Below are 21,603 nucleotides of genomic sequence, written 5' to 3' on the forward strand. Positions count from 1 at the left end.
CACCTTCCTAATATTGAGTTCACCCTCTGAATTGCACACTTACCTGGCTGAAATGTAGTGTAATGGCTGGAAAGTGTTTCATACCATTCCATTATCTGTTATGAGCTGTCCTCCCCTCAGCAGCCTCCACTGACACATACACAATATCCATGTCTCGTTTGGCTCAAGGCTTCAAAATCCTTTTTTTAACCTGTCTCCTCCCCTTCATCTACACTGCATTCACCTGAATAAACCTGTTCAGTCTATGACATGGAAAAAGCAGGTGTTCTTGATGTTTTGTACTCTCAGTGTATATGCTTTCATGCCTAAATAAAGTTGAATTAAAGTAGATTGTGTGACATTTCCAGGACAGCACAGTAAGGTTTGTACTGGAAAGCTTAATTACATTACATGGTCAATTTCAACTTCTCTTTCTGAAACTGTCATCTTTCCTCCAGAGCCGAAGTTTATTGGGTCGGTGGTGATTCCTGATAACAATGACAGGGATGATGACAAGGTCTACTTCTTCTTCACGGAGAGAGGGACGGACGCAGAGGGGGTTAACAAGGCTGTTTACACCAGGGTGGGACGGGTCTGTGCGGTGAGAACGGAACTAATGCTTTGCTTTATCCTGCATGCCAGAATATCCCCATATACAGTGCCTTCAAAGTATTCATACCCCTTCACTTATTCCACATTTTGTTGTGTTACAGCCTGAGTTAAAAATGTATTTAAAAAAAATCATACACAATACCATACACAATACCACATAATGAAAAAGTGAAAACGTGTTTTTAGAAATTCTTGTAAATTTATAGAAAATGAAATACATAATTATCTTATTTCCACAAATATTCACACCCATGAGTCAATGCATGTTACAATCTTTTCAAAATTCTTCATGCTCTGTGAAATTGGTTGTTGACCGTTACTAGACAACCATAGTCTTGCCATAGATTTTCAAGCAGATTGAAGTTAAAACTGTAACTCAGCCACTCACAAACATTTAATGTCTTCTTTGGAAGTAACTACAGCGTAGATTTGGCCTTATGATTTAGGTTACTGTCCTGCTGAAAGGTGAATTCATCTCCAGGTGTCAGGTGGAAAGCAGACTGAACCAGTTTTCCTATAAGATTTTACCTGTGATTAGCTCCGTTCCGTTTATTTTTTATCCTGAAAAACTCTCCAGTCCTTAACGATTTCAAGCATACCGATAACATGGTGCAGCCACCACTATGCTTGAAAATATGGAGAGTGGTATGTTGTGTTGGATTTGTTCCAAACATACTGTGCCTTCGGAAAGTATTCAGACCCCTTGACATTTTCCACATTTTGTTATTCTAAAAATGATTAATAACACAAAATACACCATAATGACAGAGCAAAATCTAATTTTTGGACTTTTGCTAATTTATTAAAAAAAACTAAACAGAAATATCACATTTACATACGATTTACTTTGTTGAAGCATCTTTGGCAGCGATTACAGCCTCATGTCTTCTTGGGTATGACACTACAAGCTTGGCACAACTGTAATTGGAGAATTTCTCCCATTATTCTATGCAGATCCTCTCAAGCTCTGTCAGGTTAGATGGGGAGCGTTGCTGCACAACAATTTTCAGGTCTCTCCAGAGATGTTTTATCGTGTTCAAGTCCGGGCTCTGGCTGTGCCACCCAAGGACATTCAGAGACTTAACCCAAAGCCACTCCTGCTTTGTCTTGGCTGTTTGAAGTTGCCCTGCCACTGAAAAACATCCCCACAGCATGATGCTGCCACCACCATGCTTCACCTTAGGGATGGTGCCAGGTTTCCTCCACATGTGACGCTTGGCATTCAGGCCAATCTTGGTTTCATCAGACCATAAAATACAGTTTCTCATGGTCTGAGAGTCTTTAGGTGCCTTTTGTCAAACTCCAAGCAGGCTGTCATGTACCTTTTACTGAGGAGTGACTTCTGTCTCCGTAAAGGCCTGATTGGTGGAGTGGTGCAGAGATGGTTGTCCTACTGAAAGGTTCTCCCATCTCCACAGAGGATCTCTAGAGCTCTGTCAGAGTGAACATTGGGTTCTTGGTCATCTCCCTGACCAAGACCCTTCTCCCCCGATTGCTCAGTTTGGCCAGGCGACCAGCTCTAGGAAGAATCTTGGGTGTTCCAAACTTCTTCCATTTAAGATTGATGGAGGCCACTGTGTACTTGGGGACAGTCAATGCTTCAGAAATGTTTTGGTACCCGTCCCCATATCTATGCCTCGACACAATCCTGTCTCTAAGCTCTACGGACAATTCCTTCGACCTCATTGCTTGGTTTTTGTTCTGACATGCACTGATACAGTGCCTTGCGAAAGTATTCGGCCCCCTTGAACTTTGCGACCTTTTGCCACATTTCAGGCTTCAAACATAAAGATATAAAACTGTATTTTTTTGTGAAGAATCAACAACAAGTGGGACACAATCATGAAGTGGAACGACATTTATTGGATATTTCAAACTTTTTTAACAAATCAAAAACTGAAAAATTGGGCGTGCAAAATTATTCAGCCCCTTTACTTTCAGTGCAGCAAACTCTCTCCAGAAGTTCAGTGAGGATCTCTGAATGATCCAATGTTGACCTAAATGACAAATGATGATAAATACAATCCACCTGTGTGTAATCAAGTCTCCGTATAAATGCACCTGCACTGTGATAGTCTCAGAGGTCCGTTAAAAGCGCAGAGAGCATCATGAAGAACAAGGAACACACCAGGCAGGTCCGAGATACTGTTGTGAAGAAGTTTAAAGCCGGATTTGGATACAAAAAGATTTCCCAAGCTTTAAACATCCCAAGGAGCACTGTGCAAGCGATAATATTGAAATGGAAGGAGTATCAGACCACTGCAAATCTACCAAGACCTGGCCGTCCCTCTAAACTTTCAGCTCATACAAGGAGAAGACTGATCAGAGATGCAGCCAAGAGGCCCATGATCACTCTGGATGAACTGCAGAGATCTACAGCTGAGGTGGGAGACTCTGTCCATAGGACAACAATCAGTCGTATATTGCACAAATCTGGCCTTTATGGAAGAGTGGCAAGAAGAAAGCCATTTCTTAAAGATATCCATAAAAAGTGTTGTTTAAAGTTTGCCAGAAGCCACCTGGGAGACACACCAAACATGTGGAAGAAGGTGCTCTGGTCAGATGAAACCAAAATTGAACTTTTTGGCAACAATGCAAAACGTTATGTTTGGCGTGAAAGCAACACAGCTGAACACACCATCCCCACTGTCAAACATGGTGGTGGCAGCATCATGGTTTGGGCCTGCTTTTCTTCAGCAGGGACAGGGAAGATGGTTAAAATTGATGGGAAGATGGATGGAGCCAAATACAGGACCATTCTGGAAGAAAACCTGATGGAGTCTGCAAAAGACCTGAGACTGGGACGGAGATTTGTCTTCCAACAAGACAATGATCCAAAACATAAAGCAAAATCTACAATGGAATGGTTCAAAAATAAACATATCCAGGTGTTAGAATGGCCAAGTCAAAGTCCAGACCTGAATCCAATCGAGAATCTGTGGAAAGAACTGAAAACTGCTGTTCACAAATGCTCTCCATCCAACCTCACTGAGCTCGAGCTGTTTTGCAAGGAGGAATGGTAAAAATGAACTTTGCGACCTTTTGACCCCTTGAACTTTGCGACCTTTTGCCACAATTCAGGCTTCAAACATAAAGATATAAAACTGTATTTTTTTGTGAAGAATCAACAACAAGTGGGACACAATCATGAAGTGGAACGACATTTATTGGATATTTCAAACTTTTTTAACAAATCAGAAACTGAAAAATTGGGCGTGCAAAATTATTCAGCCCCCTTAAGTTAAAACTTTGTAGCGCCACCTTTTGCTGCGATTACAGCTGTAAGTCGCTTGGGGTATGTCTCTATCAGTTTTGCACATCGAGAGACTGAAATTTTTTCCCATTCCTCCTTGCAAAACAGCTCGAGCTCAGTGAGGTTGGATGGAGAGCATTTGTGAACAGCAGTTTTCAGTTCTTTCCACAGATTCTCGATTGGATTCAGGTCTGGACTTTGACTTGGCCATTCTAACACCTGGATATGTTTATTTTTGAACCATTCCATTGTAGATTTTGCTTTATGTTTTGGATCATTGTCTTGTTGGAAGACAAATCTCTGTCCCAGTCTCAGGTCTTTTGCAGACTCCATCAGGTTTTCTTCCAGAATGGTCCTGTATTTGGCTCCATCCATCTTCCCATCAATTTTAACCATCTTCCCTGTCCCTGCTGAAGAAAAGCAGGCCCAAACCATGATGCTGCCACCACCATGTTTGACAGTGGGGATGGTGTGTTGCTTTTACGCCAAACATAACGTTTTGCATTGTTGCCAAAAAGTTCAATTTTGGTTTCATCTGACCAGAGCACCTTCTTCCACATGTTTGGTGTGTCTCCCAGGTGGCTTGTGGCAAACTTTAAACGACACTTTTTATGGATATCTTTAAGAAATGGCTTTCTTCTTGCCACTCTTCCATAAAGGCCAGATTTGTGCAATATACGACTGATTGTTGTCCTATGGACAGAGTCTCCCACCTCAGCTGTAGATCTCTGCAGTTCATCCAGAGTGATCATGGGCCTCTTGGCTGCATCTCTGATCAGTCTTCTCCTTGTATGAGCTGAAAGTTTAGAGGGACGGCCAGGTCTTGGTAGATTTGCAGTGGTCTGATACTCCTTCCATTTCAATATTATCGCTTGCACAGTGCTCCTTGGGATGTTTAAAGCTTGGGAAATCTTTTTGTATCCAAATCCGGCTTTAAACTTCTTCACAACAGTATCTCGGACCTGCCTGGTGTGTTCCTTGTTCTTCATGATGCTCTCTGCGCTTTTAACGGACCTCTGAGACTATCACAGTGCAGGTGCATTTATACGGAGACTTGATTACACACAGTTGGATTTTATTTATCATCATTAGTAATTTAGGTCAACATTGGATCATTCAGAGATCCTCACTGAACTTCTGGAGAGAGTTTGCTGTACTGAAAGTAAAGGGCTGAATAATTTTGCACGCCCAATTTTTCAGTTTTTGATTTGTTAAAAAAGTTTGAAATATTCAAAAAATGTCGTTCCACTTCATGATTGTGTCCCACTTGTTGTTGATTCTTCACAAAAAAATACAGTTTTATATCTTTATGTTTGAAGCCTGAAATGTGGCAAAAGGCTTCAAAGTTCAAGGGGGCCGAATACTTTCGCAAGGCACTGTATATTGGAAACCCTCTCTGGTCTTTGTGGTTGAATCTGTGTTTGAAATTCACCTCTCGATAGAGGGAACTTACAGATATTTGTATGTGTGGAGTCATGTTAAGCACAAACCATGCAAGTTATTATGTGACTTGTTAAGCAAATGTGTACTGCTAAACGTATTTAGGCTTGACATAACAAAGGGTTTGAATACTTATTGATTCAAGACATTTCAGCTTTTTTTTAAACATTTTTAAAAACATAATTCCACTTTGACATTATGTGATATTGTGTGCAGACCAGTGACAAAAAAAATCTAAATTTGATACATTTTGCATTCAGGCTGTTGTAGCATAACAAATGTGGAAAAAGTCAAGGGGTGTGAAAACTTTCTGAAGGTCCTGTATACTGTCATCGACTCCTTCCCATTCTAACCTCTTCCCTCTCCCTTTCTCCATCCTCTCCCTTCAGAATGATCAGGGAGGTCAGAGGATGTTGGTGAATCGTTGGAGCTCCTTCCTAAAGACTCGTCTCATCTGCTCTGTGGCTGGACCCAATGGCATCGACACACACTTTGACGAGCTAGGTACAGACGTGTGTGTGTGTGTGTGAAGGCAGGGGATATAACTATAGCACATTTTCTTGATGGAACCCTGAAGCTCTCTCTCCCTTCCTCCCCCTCTCTCTCCCTCTCTCTCTCTCTCTCTCTCTCTGTCTCCCTCTCTTTCTCTCACTTCAAATTCAAATTCAGATTGCTTTATTGGTATTAAACACAATTTGTGGATATTACATTTCAGTAAATACACTACAATGCAAGGAGCATAATGAAATACAGTTAATTTCAGTGGTAACAATAATAGTACATACAGTTGAAGTCGGGAGTTCACATACACCTTAGCCAAAAACATTTAAACTCAGTTTTTCACAATTCCTGACATTAATCCTAGTAAAAATTCCCTGTCTTATGTCTGTTAGGATTACCACTTGATTTTAAGAATGAATGTGAAATGTCAGAATAATAGTAGAGAGAATTATTTATTTCAGCTTTTATTTCTTTCATCACATTCCTAGTGGGTCAGAAGTTGACATACACTCAATTAGTATTTGGTAGCATTTCCTTTAAATTGTTGAACTTGGGTCAAAAGCTTTACACAATAAATTAGGTGAATTTTGGCCCATTCCTCCTGACAGAGCTGGTGTAACTGCTTCAGGTTTGAAGGCCTCCTTGCTCACACACGCTCTTTCGGTTCTGCCCACATATTTTCTATTGGATTGAGGTCAGGGCTTTGTGGAGGTCAGGGCTTTGTGAAGGCCACTCCAATACCTTGACTTTGTTGTCCTTAAGCCATTTTGCCACAACTTTGGAAGTATGCTTGGGGTCATTGTCCATTTGGAAGACCCATTTGCGACCAAGCTTTAACTTCCTGACTGATGTCTTGAGAAGTTGCTTCAATATATCCACATAATATTCCTCCCTCACAATGCCATCGATTTTGTGAAGTGCACCAGTCCCTCCTGCAGCAAAGCAACCCCAAAACATGATGCTGCCACCCCCGTGCTTCACGGTTGGGATGATGTTCTTTGGCTTGCAACCCTCCCCATTTTTCCTCAACATAACAATGGTAATTATGGCCAAACAGTTCTATTTTGTTTCATCAGACCAGAGGGCATTTCTCCAAAAAGTACGATCTTTGTCATGTGCAGTTGCAAACTGTAGTCAGTATTTTTTACGTAGGTTTTGGAGCAGTGGCTTCTTCCTTGCTGAGCGGCCTTTCATGTTATGTCGATATAGAACTCGTTTGACTGTGGATATAGATACTTTTGTACCTGTTTCCTCCAGCATCTTCACAAGGTCCTTTGCTGTTGTTCTGGATTGATTTGTACTTTTCTCACCAAAGTACGTTAATCTATAGGAGACAGAACGCGTCTCCTTCCTGAGCGGTATGATGGCTGCGTGGTCCCATGGTGTTTCTACTTGCGTACTATTGTTTGTACAGATGAACGTGGTACCTTCAAGCGTTTGGAAATTCCTCCCAAGGACGAACCAGACGTGTGGAGGTCTACAATTGTTTTCCTGAGGTCTTGGCTGATTTCTTTGATTTTCCCATGTTGTCATGCAAAGAGGCACTGAGTTTGAAGGTAGGCCTTCAAATACATCCACAGGTACACCTCCAATTGACTCAAATGATGTCAATTAGCTATCAGAAGCTTCTTAAGCCATTACATCATTTTCTGGAATTTTCCAAGCTGTTTAAAGGCACAGTCAATTTAGTGAATGTAAACTTCTGACCCACTGTAATTGTGATACAGTGAATTATAAGTGAAATAATCTGTCTGTAAGCAATTGTTGGAAATATTACTTGTGCACAAAGTAGATGTCCTAACCGACTTGCCAAAACTATAGTTTGTTAATCAAATCAAATCAAAGTTTATTTGTCATGTGCGCCGAATAATAGTGTTATAGTAACATAGTAACACCTTACAGTGAAATGCTTACTTACAGGCTCTAACCAATGGTGCGGTAAAAGAAGGTATGTGTGTGTGTGTGTGTGTGTGTGTGTGTGGTGGGGGGGGGGTAAGTAAAGAAATAAAACAACAGTAAAAAGTAATTTGAAAAAAGAGTAGCAAGGCTATATAACTGTTAGACACCTGTTAGTCAGGCTTATTGAGGTAGAATGTACATGTAGGTATCGTCAAAGTGACTATGCATATATGATGAACAGAGAGTAGTAGAAGCATAAAAAGAGGGGTTGGCGGGTGGTGGGACACAATTTGTGGAGTGGTTGAAGAACAAGTTGTAATGACACCAACCTAAGTGTATGTAAACTTCCAACTTCAACTGTATAATAATGTATACAGGTAAAACACTACAGCTAGTGTATTGTGTAATCTTCAGTCAATACATTTAATTAAATAAAACTAAGAATTTAAAAAATAACTCTGGAGCTCTGTCAGAGTGACCATCGGGTTTTTGGTCTCCTCCCTGACCAAGGCCCTTCTCTCCCGATTGCTCAGTTTGGCCAAGCGGCCAGCTCTAAGAAGAGTCTTGGTGGTTCCAAACTTCTACAATTTAAGAATGATGAAGGTCACTGTGTTCTTGGGGACCTTCAATGCTGCAGACATTTGTTGATAGCCTTCCCCAGATCGGTGGCTCAACACAATCCTGTCTCGGATCTCTACGAACAATTCCTTTGTCCGTTATGACTTGGTTTTTGCGCTGACATGCACTGTTAACTTTGGGACCTCATATAGACAGGTGTGTGCCTTTCCAAATCATGTCCAATCAATTGAATTTACCACAGGTGGACCCCAGTCAAGTTGTAGAAACATCTCAAGGATGATCAATGGAAACAGGATGCACCTGAGCTCAATTTAAAGTCTTATAGCAAAGGGTCTGAATTCTTATGTAAATAAGGTTTTTCTGTAGCATCATACCCAAGAAGACTTGAGGCTGTAAATCCCTGCCAAAGGTGATTCAATACCTTTGTGTTGGATGTGTTAGCAGTGGCAAGAGATGTCTGTGTCTTGCTCATCTGAGATTAAATTGGCCTCCTCTCTCTTCTTAGATAGCGAGGAGGTGGGGGGGCTCTGTTGCTCGGCTGGTATGATTGTGGAACTCAGGTCCTTCAGGTCCTTGGCAAATATTCTGAATCCTTCATGGACCAGGTGTACGTGGTCGTACAAGTGCTTACATGTCAGGTTGGGGTGGTAAGAGATGCGGACATTTGGTAGTGAGGCACAGTCCATGGTGATTCTTTGGTTGACAGTATGGATCATTTGCCAGGAGAGATCTTTGCTTGGTAGAAGGGTGGATATAATCATGTTTGTCCTTGGGAACAGGGTGTGTGCTTTCTCTGCCACTCTTTCTCCTATTGTGCGCAGGTCATTTGTCCCAGCATGTAATGTAAGGTTGTCAAGACTTTCCAGCTTGGCTTGATAGCGCAGTTATAGTGCACTGTCAGTAGTGGGACACCATAATTTAGCTGTCTGTTGTCTTGGGAATAGTTTTGGGCGGTCTCCCGGGTTGAACCGGATCCTGTCCCATGTCCTCTGGATGTGTGTTCAGCTGAACGTGGTCAGACTGTTGGGAGGTTGGCAGGTCAGGGTAGGTAAAGTTTTTGGGGTGCACACAGCTGCTACAGGCATTGTTAGTGGAGACGTCCGTTTTTAGTTCATCATCCACTAAAGGATACATTCTGTCGAACTCTTCTTCAAACAGCTCTAGACTGGATCATTACTGTTCCATTATTATATATATTAATATGAATTCCATTCTGGGGTTGTGTCCACATACAACTGTCTCATGGTCTTGTTTCCAGACATTTTAAGATGTTTGTGCGCTTTGCGCTGGGCTGCATGCCAAACATTTGGACGTTCAGTGAAAAATAGAAGATCCACATTGATTTCTTTGTCTTTTTGTAGCATAAAGTCTGCTCTTAGGATCTCTGGGTGCTCGTCTAAAACCTTTGCTTTATCATTTTTCTTCCCTGCTTCACTGGCAATACCTTCTGCATATTTGATAGCAAGGTTGCTGAGCTTGGGGCTTGTAAATGTATCCATCTTAGTTGATTACAGCTGGATACAGTAGATGTTACAGCTGGTTTGCACTTGGCTAGTTCTACCTAGGTGTTTTAGAACATAAACCAAGCCTACCTTTCTTGTTTTCTGTCTGAATTGTTTTCTCTTGCTTGTGTAAGTTTAGTTATTTGTTTTCCCGTCCTTTTTCCTGTCCTTTGTCATTTTTATTGTCCATTTTTTCATTGACTAGGTAGGTTTTTTAGCTAACAGCAGGTAGCCAGTAGCTATAAACTCTCTTACAGTAGCAACTCCATAGCAACGTTTATACAACGGGTGGGTCTAATCCTGAATACTGATTTGCCAAAACTGCATTTCAGCAGGTGTCTATTCCACAAGTTACCACCGGCTAAATCTATGACGTTAAAATGCCTATTTACCCTGTTCCATCTGACTGCACAATCCTCTGTCTCATCAGCCCAGACAGGCAACGTATAAACTTCATCTCCACTATAAAAAGCATCTAGACATTATCTCACATTACTTTTAGACTAACATTTAGTTTTCAATGGAGGAGATTTGCGTAAACCTTGCTGTCTTTCTCTTCAACATTTGCAACATTGTTTCAAAATTAAAATGAGATCTTCAGCTGTCCTATAGTAATGAACATTTCAGGAGTCAGGATGAGACAGAAAAGCAGGAAGCGTTTCTCAGCCAGCTAAAATAATGAATCAGCTGGCATCATTTTTAGGCATATATACAAAAAATATCCATTGAAAAAAGGTCAAATGAAACAAATTGCAGCTAGTTTACAGCCTTTCCAGCTTCAGTTTGAAGTGATTGTGTAACTGTAGCTGTGTTGTTGGCTAGCTCCTCTGAGCAACGGTGTCCTGACGAGTGAGCACATTTACTATGTCAGGTGAAATCACGCACCATTAGCTGATTGTTATGCATGTCTTCCAAATAAATTCATATGTTATTAAATGTCACATTTCAGAGGATGTATTTGTGTTGAAGAACAAGGATGAGAAGAATCCAGAGATTTTTGGCCTCTTCAGCACTACAAGGTCAGCTGAGTCATGTTTTTAATGTTCATACCATTTACTGGTATATTGAAATGAACATATCAACATACATTTCTCTCCTCTCCATAGTGCTGTGTTCCAGGGCTATGCGGTGTGTGTGTACCACATGGATGATGTGCGAGCAGCGTTCAATGGCCAGTTTGCCCACCGGGAGAGACCAGAGCACCACTGGACCCCCTACGAAGGCCGGGTCCCCTACCCACGCCCCGGATCTGTGAGTCCTGTTCCAACAGCCACCCCCACAGCGACAACATCTACTGACTTATCAATATACCTGATTGCCTCTCCAAACCTGATGAATAAGGGTCCAAGCACTGCATGGTGGATGTAACATGATAAGGTCGTTTATGAATTTGCTTAAGCGGTGCACCTCCATCACAGCAAACTCCATATATCCAAACCATACAATTTCAACAATAATTTTGAACAAGGTGATATTCAAGCAGCAGAATTTTACATTCTCAGCGCTCCCCAGTCTGTGGCAGCCGCCCTTTGCAGATACATAGTGTTACAAGTTGTTGTAGAACCTTTCCTGTGAATGTCATAGCTACTGTAGCTATCTCTGCAGCTAACATCAGGGAAGAGGACAATCTAGGCCTGAATCCAATACAAGCATGCTATATTATGTTTTTATACAGTAACACACAGCTTTAGTAGCAATCATTGCACTGGCATAACGCAGTTTCTCTGGACCTCCCAGCACATGGTGTCGCAGGGCGTCCATTTGGACTGCTGGCTGGTGGCAACAATGTAATTACTGGTTCAGTAAATAAAGTTGGAAATTCAAACATTGCAGATTGTGAAATGAATGTTAGAGACAACAGCATACTAATCAGCAACCAACGTATTTCTTAAAAATATACCACACTCCTGTATAGCCTACCTGAATCTCCATGACATGAGCCGTCCTCACACTCTCTCCCAGCTTGGATAGAAAATGGTGTAAAGTCCGTAAAACCAGTCTCCAGTCTAAAAAACAAAGGTTCTACCTAAACCTGTCCCCATAGGAGAACCCTTTGAAGAACCCTTTTGGTTATAGATAGAACCATTTTGGCTCCTTTCTACAGAGGGCTCTACATGGAACCCAACATGGTTCTACCTGGAATCAAAAAGGGTTCTCCTATGGGGACAGCTGAATAAGCTTTTTGGAACCCTTTTTTCTAAGATTAGCATTAATAATACAATCTCTTTTCTTCTATGTAGAGGCCTATAGGAGCTGCAATATGCGACGGCGTCGCCTTGCATTTTTATGTGCAAATGTTTTCACAGCGGCCTGTAGGTCCAGGTTGCCGGCCCAACCGTTTTCTATATTGAGTATTGACAACCCAAACGGTCTTTCCTGAGACATTGTGCATTGTGCTTCACATAATTTGAACGTATCTTGAATGAGGTATGCCAAGATATACCAGAGATAAGGGACTGTTGATTTTGCAACCATACAACTCAAAGGCCAGTTCACCAGTTTGAACAAAATCGCAAACCGCTTTTTTTGGTTGAGCCCTCAAGAACAGTTGGTCGCTAAAGATGATCATCTGTTTGCATCTGCCAAGTTGTTGGCTGTCCAGTATCCAGACGACCTGTCCCAGACCTACCTGGACACTTAATCTCTTTCTGTAACGTATTGAGGTTGTCAACAACAACAAAGGAGAATGCGAGAAGCTCAATTAAAGATGTTGCATAACTGCTGTATTTGAAGCACCACTCGCTTCTGCACAATTTCCCTGATGTTCCTACGGCAATCAAGCTGTTTTTAACCATCCCTGTAACCGTCACTTCTGCAGTGAGATCGTTTTCTAAACTAAAATTGAGACACGCTTTAGCTCCACTCATTGCACTGGCGCCTTGACCACGGCATTTGTTCACCATATGCCCTTATACTTTCAATCAGTTCAATGATTTATTTTTCAAGTCCTGAGGCACTTTGATCAGTCACATTCTTGAAGCACAAGAAACAAATACTTAGCTTCCTAGTACATATGGAAATGAAACAATTTTATACATTTCTTTTTGGAGGGGTTACTGACAGCATTATTCATATACAGTGCATTCGGAAAGTATTAAGACCCCTTCACTTTTTCCACATTTTGTTACATTCCAGCAAAATTTCTAAAAATGTATTAAGTCGTTTTTTTCTTTAATTAATATACACACAATACCCCATAATGACGAAGCAGAATGTATTACAAATAAAAAACTGAAATATTACATTACATAAGTATTCAGACCCTTTACTCAGTACTTTGTTGAAGCACCTTGGCAGCGATTAAAGCCTCGAGTCTTCTTGGGTATGACGTTGCAAGCTTGGCACACCTGTTTTTGGTGAGTGTCTCCAATTCTTATCTGCAGATCCTCTGAAGCTCTGTCAGGTTGGATGGGGAGCATCGCTGCACAGCTATTTTCAGGCCTCTCCAGAGATGTTCAATCGGGTTCAAGTCCAGGCTCTGGCTGGGCCACTCCAGGACATTCAGAGACATGTCCCGAAGCCACTTCTGCGTTGTTTTGCCTAGGGTCGTTGTCCTGTTGGAAGATTAACCTTTGTCCCTGTCTGAGTTCCTGAGCGTTCTGGCGCAGGTTTTCATCAAGGAACTCTCTGTACTTTGCTTTGATCATGTTTCCCTCGATCCTGAATAGTCTCCCAGTCCCTAACACTGAAAAACATCCCCACAGCATGGTGCTGCCACCACCATGCTTCACCGTAGGGATGGTACCAGGTCTCCTCCAGACATGACGCTTGGCAATCAGGCCCAATCTTGGTTTCATCAGACTAGAGAATATTGTTTCTCATGGTCTGAGAGTCTTTGGCAAACTCCAAGCAGACTGTCAAGAGCCTTTTACTGAGGTGTGTCTTCCGTCTGGCCACTTTACCATAAAGGCCTGATCGGTAGAGTGCTGCAGAGATGGTTGTCCTTTTGGGAGGTTCTCCCATCTCCACTTCTCCCATCTCCGCTCTGTCAAGAGTAACTATTGGGGTCTTGGACACCTCTCTGACCAAGGCCCTTCTCCCCCGATTGCTCAGTTTGGCCAAGCGGCCAACTCTAGGAAGAGTCTTGATAGTTCCAAACTTCTTCCATTTAAGAATGATGGAGAACACTTGGGGAGCTTCAATGCTGCAGAAATATTTTGGTACCCTTCCCCAGATCTGTGCCTCATCACAATCCTGTCTCGGAGCTCTACGGACATTTCCTTTGACCTCATGGTTTTTGCTCTGACATGAACTGTCAACAGTGGAATCGTATATAGACAGGTATGTGCCTTTCCAAATCCTTTCTAATCAATTGAATTTACCACAGGTGGACTCCAATTAAGTTGTAGAAACATCTCTAGGATGATGAATGGAAACAGGAAAGACAGCAAAGGGTCTGAATACTTATGTAACTAAGATATTTCTGTTTACATTTTTTATACATTTGCAAACATTTCTGAATCTGCATGACATGTCATTATGGGGTTTTGTTTGCAGATTGTTGAGGGAAAAAATACATTTAATCAATTTCAGAACAAGGCAGTAACGTAACAAAATGTGGAAAAAGTCAAGGGGTCTGAATACTTTCCAAGTGCACTGTATATACAGTACCACTCAAATGTTTGGACACACCTACCCATTCAAGAGATTTTCTTTATTTTTACTATTTTCTACATTGTAAAATAATAGTGAAGACATCAAAACTATGAAATAACACATATGGAATCATGTAGTAACCAAAAAACCCATTTGAGATGGTAGAAGTTGGACCACAGAGTGAAGGAAAAGCAGCCAACAAGTGCTCAGCATATGTGGGAACCCCTTCAATACTGTTGGAAAAGCTTTCCAGGTGAAGCTGGTTGAGAGAATGTCAAGTGTGTTCAAAGCTGTCATCAAGGCAAAGGGTGGCTACTTTAAAGAATCTCAAATATATATTTTTTGGTTACTACATGATTCCATGTGTGATTTTTCATAGTTTTCATGTCTTCACTGTCATTTTACTATGTAGAAAATAGTACAAATAAAGAAAACCCTTGAATGAGTAGGTGTGTCCAAACTTTTGACTGGTACTGTATACAGTATATAACGAAAAATAGACAACCATGTCAGATAGGCGCATTGGCTCTCAGAGCTTGTTCGAGCCTTGCAGGGCAGGAGGGATGTCTGGTACGCCAGTGAATCATTGTAGTCTATCACAGTGTAATGCTATTTTCTTATTCCAAAATGTATTCTCCCCATCTCTCTCTCTCTCTCTCTCTCTCTCTTTAACCCTTCTCCCCCTCCATCTCTTTCCCTTCCTCTCTCTTTCCAGTGTGCCAGTGAGGTGAATGGTGGTGGGTTCTCAGGTTCTAAGGAGTTCCCTGATGAGGTTCTGCGATTCGTGCGTTCCCACCCGGTCATGTTTAGCCCGGTCCTCCCCCTCCACCGCAGACCAGTTCTACTGCAGACAGAGCCAGGGGGGAGGAGACTAACTCAGATCGCTGTGGACCGTGTCCAGGCCCAGGATGGACACTATCATGTTCTGTATATAGGAACAGGTACAAATCCTGAAATTGTCCAGTGCTGTGTACTGTATCTTCAGGGTTTGTGCTCCCTCCACTGGGCATTCAGTATCACTCACTGTATGCCCAGTGTTCAAAGTATTCAAATTATTAAAGTCACTCAATCTGTCTTTCATGAGAATTTGCTTAAAATATTTTGATCTCCAAAAATGTGCATTACAATCACAATCTACAGAGACAAGATGAAGAGAGAGAGACAATGACATTCCAAAACAAAGGCTTTGACTCTTCCATTTGGATTTCCTTTCTGAATGGGTGGTTGAATTGGTGAAAGGGTTACATTTACATCAGATGATACTCTCTCCCGTAGGCGACTCTGTGGTGTTGAAGGTTATCACCATCTACAACAAAGACACAGACACCATAGAGGAAGTGCTGCTGGAGGAACTGCAGGTGTTCAAGGTACTGTTGTTAGTCACTGCCACCATGTGGCAAACAATAGTCATTGCACACATAAAGAAGATTGGCACTCAACAATTTGATTTCATTGTGGAAGTTAAAAAATATATATTTGACTTCTTTATAGGTCCCTTTTCCAATAACTGAGATCATCATATCAGCTAAACGGGTATGAAAACTATGTATTGTCTTAAAATGTTTAATTAATAAAAAAACAATGTTGTGCGGTTGTTTAAAACTGTAGTACCTTCATCTAACCACAGGATCACAGTGTATTGACATCTGAATGTGGGGAATGTAATGCATTTTATGTTCTTGATATCACAGGAGGCTGCTGAGGGCAGAACGGCTCATGTTAATGGCTGGAACGGACCAAATGGAATGACATCAAACACCTGGAAACCATGTGTTTGATGTATTTAATACCATTCCACTGACTCCGCTCCAGTCATTACCACAAGCCCTGTCTCCCCAATTAAGGTGCCACCATCCTCCTGTGCTTGATATATACTCCAATGTGTACCTCCATTCATTTCTGTCCCTGTTTTGTCGTTTCCATAGCAACAGCTATATGTGGGTTCTGAGGTTGGTGTGGCTCAGGTGAGGCTCCATCAGTGTGACCTGTACGGGTCTGAGTGTGCCGACTGTTGCCTAGCGAGGGACCCTTACTGCGCCTGGGATGGAATTACCTGCTCACGATACTACCCTGCTGGGGTTTACACTAAGAGGTGAGACACAAACACACAAGACACACAGGCATGTACAGTCACACACAGACACAGACACAGACTCATGCACATGTGCACAAGCACAGAGGTGCAGAGGGATCACATATCACTCATTAGCACCTCATCCAGCACCTCTATCCTCTCTAATTCCTCTCTGTCCTTATCTCACTCTCTCAAATGCCAATCTAACACCCTCCTCCCTTACCCCTCTCTCTCAGTAGACGATTCAGGAGACAGGATGTTCGCCATGGCAACGCTGTACAGCTGTGCAACGGGCTACAGATTGATGGTCAGTCTGTGTGTGTGTGTTTGTTTTCCTGCATTATCAGGACCCCAAAGTCCTAACATTTCACCTGAAAGTAGGAAGGAAGTAGGTAGGTAGAAAAACAAATGCTATTTTAAGCATAAGGGTTAGATTTAGTGTTTTGGGGTTACAACTAGGGTTAAGGTTAGGTTTAAGGTTATGGTATTTGGGGTTAAGGTTAGGGTTAGGGTTAGGGTTAGGGTTTGGTTAAGGTTAAGGTTAAGGTTAAGGTTAAGTTTAGGTTTAGGTTTAGGTTCAGGGTTGGGGGTTTTAAAAAAAAATATATATATATATCACCTTTATTTAACCAGGTAGGCTAGTTGAGAACAAGTTCTCATTTGCAACTGCGACCTGGCCAAGATAAAGCATAGCAATTCGACAGATACAACAACACAGAGTTACACATGGAATAAACAAAACATAGTCAAACAAAAAGTATATTTACAGTGAGTGCAAATGAAGTAAGATAAGGGAGTTAAGGTAATAAAAAGTGTTGGTGGCGAAGTCATTTTAATATAGCAATTAAACACTGACATGGTAGATGTGCAGAAGATGAATGTGCAAGTAGAGATACTGGGGTGCACAGGAGCAAGATAAATACAGTATGGGGATGAGGTAGGTAGATAGATGGGCTGTTTACAGATGAGCTGTGTACAGGTGCAGTGATCTGTGAGCTGCTCTGACAGCTGGTTCTTAAAGCTATTGAGGGAGATACGAGTCTCCAGCTTCAGAGATATTTGCAGTTTGTTCCAGTCATAGGCAGCAGAGAACTGGAAGGAAAGACGACCAAAGGAGGAATTGGCTTTGGGGGTGACCAGTGAGATATGCCTGCTGGAGCGCGTGCTGCTATGGTGACCAGTGAGCTGAGATAAGGCGGGGCTTTACCTAGCAGAGACTTGTAGATAACCTGTAGCCAGTGGGTTTGGCGACGAGTATGAAGCAAGGGCCAACCAACGAGAGCGTACAGGTCGCAATGGTGGGTAGTGTATGGGCCTTTGGTGACAAAACGGATGGCCCTGTGATAGACTGCATCCAGTTTGTTGAGTAGTGTTGGAGGCTATTTTATAGATGACATCACCGAAGTCGAGGATCGGTAGGACGGTCAGTTTTACAAGGGTATGTTTGGCAGCATGAGTGAAGAATGCTTTGTTGCGATACAGGAAGCCAATTCTAGATTTAATTTTGGATTGGAGATGCTTAATGTGAGTCTGGAAGGAGAGTTTACAGTCTAACCAGACACCTAGGTATTTTTAGTTGTTCACATATTCTAAGTCAGAGCCGTCCAGAGTAGTGATGCTGGACGGGCGAGCAGGTGCGGGCAGTGATCGGTTGAAGAGCATGCATTTAGTTTTACTTGCGTTTAAGAGCAGTTGGAGGCCACGGAAGGAGAGTTGAATGGCATTGAAGCTCGTCTGGAGGTTAGTAAACACAGTGTCCAAAGAGGGGCCAGAATTATACAGAATGGTGTCGTCTGCGTAGAGGTGTATTAGAGAATCACCAGCAGCGAGAGCAACATCATTGATGTATACAGAGAAGAGAGTCGGCCCGAGGATTGAACCCTGTGGCACCCCCATAGAGACTGTCAGAGGTCCGGACAACAGGCCCTCCAATTTGACACACTGAACTCTATCAGAGAAGTAGTTGGTAAACCAGGCGAGGCAATCATTTGAGAAACCAAGGTTGTCGAGTCTGCCAATAAGAATGTGGTGATTGACGGCTGCACAGTAATGTCTCTTATCGATGGTGGTTATGATGTCATTTAGGACCTTGAGCGTGGCTGAGGTGCACCCATGACCAGCTCTGAAACCAGATTGCATAGCTGGGAAGGTACGATGGAATTCGAAAGGGTCGGTAATCTGTTTGTTAACTTGGCTTTCGAAGACCTTAGAAAGACAGGGTAGGATAGATATAGGTCTGTAGCAGTTTGGGTCTAGAGTGTCACCCCCTTTGAAGAGGGGGATGACCGCGGCAGCTTACCAATCTTTGGAAAATCTTTGGGTTAAGGAATATAGGAATATTTTAATGGTCAAACATTTCTACACTCCAAAAAGTCCTGACATTTCATGTGTGTGTGTGTGTGTGTGTGTGTGTGTGTGTGTGTGTGTGTGTGTGTGTGTGTGTGTGCGCGAAGCTGTCCCATCTGAGATGTACCTCCTATGAGGTATGTTTCATGCAGCTTATAATTTTGAAGCTCAGGTCCATAAAAAAATGTACCTGTGTATGATAGAGAAGTGTGTATAGAGAAGCTTTGTGTGACAGGCATGAGGATAAAAGAGAGATCACTGTAAGTTGAATTACTCTGTTGTCCTCTTTTTTACATCTCACATCTAATGTCTCCTGATGTCTCAGTAGGGGAGCAGTACCAGGGTGCAGGGGAGATGCAGGTGTATGGGGTAGAGAGTAACAGTACTCTACTAGAGTGTACCCCTCGTTCTCTACAGGCCAGAGTCATGTGGTACATACAGAGGGACCCAGACAGAGAGGAGGTGAGACACACACACAAACATCACTTTCCTCCCCTATTCCCTGCTTTCCCATCTCTTTTTAACCTTACCCATCTCTCCCTACCTCCAGGTCGGAGGTGATGAGCGTGTAGTTATGACAACCCACGGGCTGCTGTTCCTGCGTGTTCGGAGCGGGGATGCTGGTGTGTACGTGTGTCAGACGGTGGAACATGGCTATGTCCACACCCTACTGAGGGTCACGCTACACGTGTTGGGAGGGCAGAAGGTTGGGGCCCTGATACACAAGACAGGGGAGGAGGGAGAGGGGGAGAAAAAAGAAACCTGTCACCTCCCTATAGATACCTCTCCAGACCCCCACCCTGGTTCCAACTCTGACCCAAGTTCCAGGCTACAAGGAGCCCTGCCAGGGTTATCCTTAGCCCAAGCCCCAACTCCAGGCCCTACCTCCAGGCTGCCAGGCCCTGGTACTACATCCAGGCTGCCAGCCCCAGGACCAGGCCCTTCCTCACAGCTGTGGTACAAGGAGTTTCTCCAGCTGATAGGCTATGGGGACTCCCAGAAGGTGGAGGAGTACTGTGAGAGGGTCTGGTGCTCAGGGAAGAGACGCAGGAAGACTAAACGCAGATACACCCAGCCAATGGAAGTAGGAGAGAGGAAGGGGAGGGGGAAAGGAGACCCACACCGAGCCCCCAGACACACCTTGGACAACTGAGGGGAGAGAGAGTGAGAGGGTAGAGACTGTACAACACACACACACACACACACACACACACACACACACACTGGGACAGGTTTTTTTCAGTAGAGAATACTACAACCAACAAAGCTAAAACGTGGCACTGTCTTCTCTTAGACTTGAAAATATTGTCATATTCCTTCTAATAACCAGACTTTGTTATATTGTGTTTTTCCTTCCATGAGTTCTGGTGGAAACCTTGCCACTGGTAGATATGCAGAGTGTGTTTGTCCCTGAGTGTCCGTCAGATCGAAGGCATGTAGAACAGACTAATTGTTTGGAACGACGTGGCCTCTGACTTTAAGACCACAGAACTGACAGCAGGCCTCTCTGAGCGGACAAAGGATTCACAGCCATGCCAGATGAACACACAGATAACAGACATTCAAACAGATTCATTAGAAATAAAACATGTGTATGTTTCTAGAGATACTCTTGAGCTGCTCGTGTTAAAAACCACTGATTAGAAAATACATCAAGCGTACGCACATCAACAAGTAGTGTTTCTTTCTAATGTGTCTTACTGTAATTACATGATTATTAGTATAGGTATCTGTTTTGAGTTTAGTAGTGCTTTTGATTTTATTCAACTGGAAACAGTGCTGTGATATTGTTTTACTGTATAATTAAATGTTAACTTTCATGACGATGTAGGCGAGTATTATCTACCATACTTTGTCAGATCGTATGGTTTAACTTGTGATTTCATGTGGTTTCACATGAGAATTAGAATTCTAGGTAAGTTGACATCATTGAATGATTACATTAATGCAAAATTCTGTGTGTGCGGCTCAGAGAATATTCAACAAAGAATACCACTGAACAATATAAACAGTTTGGAGAATCTACTGTTGATGATGGAACATGGATTCTATCAAATGGAATAGATGTAACCCCGCAATAAAAGTTATAGATACTTCATCTGAGTCTTTAGATATGAAATCATATCCAAAGTGTATCTCAACAGATGCATTTCCCCTTCAATAAATGTCCAACTTAAATGTGAAGTGTCTTCAACTGGTAATTATAAAGAGTTGATTAATGAATATTCATATCAGCTCCTGCATGGCTGTCTATTTCTCTCTCTTCCCCCCTCTCTTCCCCTCTCTCTCTGTCACCGGGGTCAGTAATGATGGAAGAGATGGAGTTCATAATAACCAGAACAGAAGCCAATCTACGTCACCACATTTTCCCTCTGGAATAAGGAAGAGCGCCACAGTGACCATTCAAGCATGTCATTGGCTAGGAGCCTGTCTCATTAATATTCAAACTCATCTGAGGAATTAATCTGTTACACATTCTGACAATGTAACGTTCATCAAGGTGTTTTTGTTGAGTAAGAGTTTTGGCCTAAATAGAAACTGTGTGTGTGTGTGACATTACTGTGTGTGTGTGTGTGTACCTGACATTAAAAAATGTGTATGCTCTCTCACCGGTGTCACCTCTAGGATTCAGCTATCAACAATGTGGCTGACACACACACACACACACACACACACACACACGCACACACACACACACACACACACACACACACACACACACACACACACACACACACACACACTCAGACTGGAGACATCTGAGGATGGAGTTCACACAGCTGATCTGTTCCACTGGCTACCATAGCAATGGTCTAAAAGGC

General features: G+C 42.5%; 1 protein-coding gene across 4 annotated transcripts in view; it reads left to right on the forward strand.

Annotated features, from left to right (window-relative positions):
- The window catches only part of LOC110496126 (semaphorin-3E), a 52,524-nt gene extending 31,141 nt beyond the window's left edge, over positions 1-21,383 (forward strand). The window contains exons 7-17 of one of the 4 annotated variants that reach the window (XM_036955513.1): positions 438-580; positions 5,674-5,788; positions 10,715-10,784; positions 10,872-11,016; positions 15,077-15,302; positions 15,637-15,728; positions 15,853-15,894; positions 16,287-16,453; positions 16,672-16,742; positions 19,107-19,243; positions 19,332-21,383. In XM_036955513.1, coding sequence (XP_036811408.1) covers positions 438-580; positions 5,674-5,788; positions 10,715-10,784; positions 10,872-11,016; positions 15,077-15,302; positions 15,637-15,728; positions 15,853-15,894; positions 16,287-16,453; positions 16,672-16,742; positions 19,107-19,243; positions 19,332-19,934 — 1,811 coding nt within the window. In that variant the 3' untranslated portion in view covers positions 19,935-21,383. The remainder of the gene's footprint in view (positions 1-437; positions 581-5,673; positions 5,789-10,714; positions 10,785-10,871; positions 11,017-15,076; positions 15,303-15,636; positions 15,729-15,852; positions 15,895-16,286; positions 16,454-16,671; positions 16,743-19,106; positions 19,244-19,331) is intronic. The other 3 variants (XM_036955515.1, XM_036955514.1, XM_036955516.1) reach the window with 3 other exon arrangements.
- Positions 21,384-21,603: the final 220 nt, after the last annotated feature.

This window comes from Oncorhynchus mykiss, chromosome 2 (genome assembly GCF_013265735.2).
Source record: "Oncorhynchus mykiss isolate Arlee chromosome 2, USDA_OmykA_1.1, whole genome shotgun sequence".
NCBI classification, from domain to species: domain Eukaryota; kingdom Metazoa; phylum Chordata; class Actinopteri; order Salmoniformes; family Salmonidae; genus Oncorhynchus; species Oncorhynchus mykiss.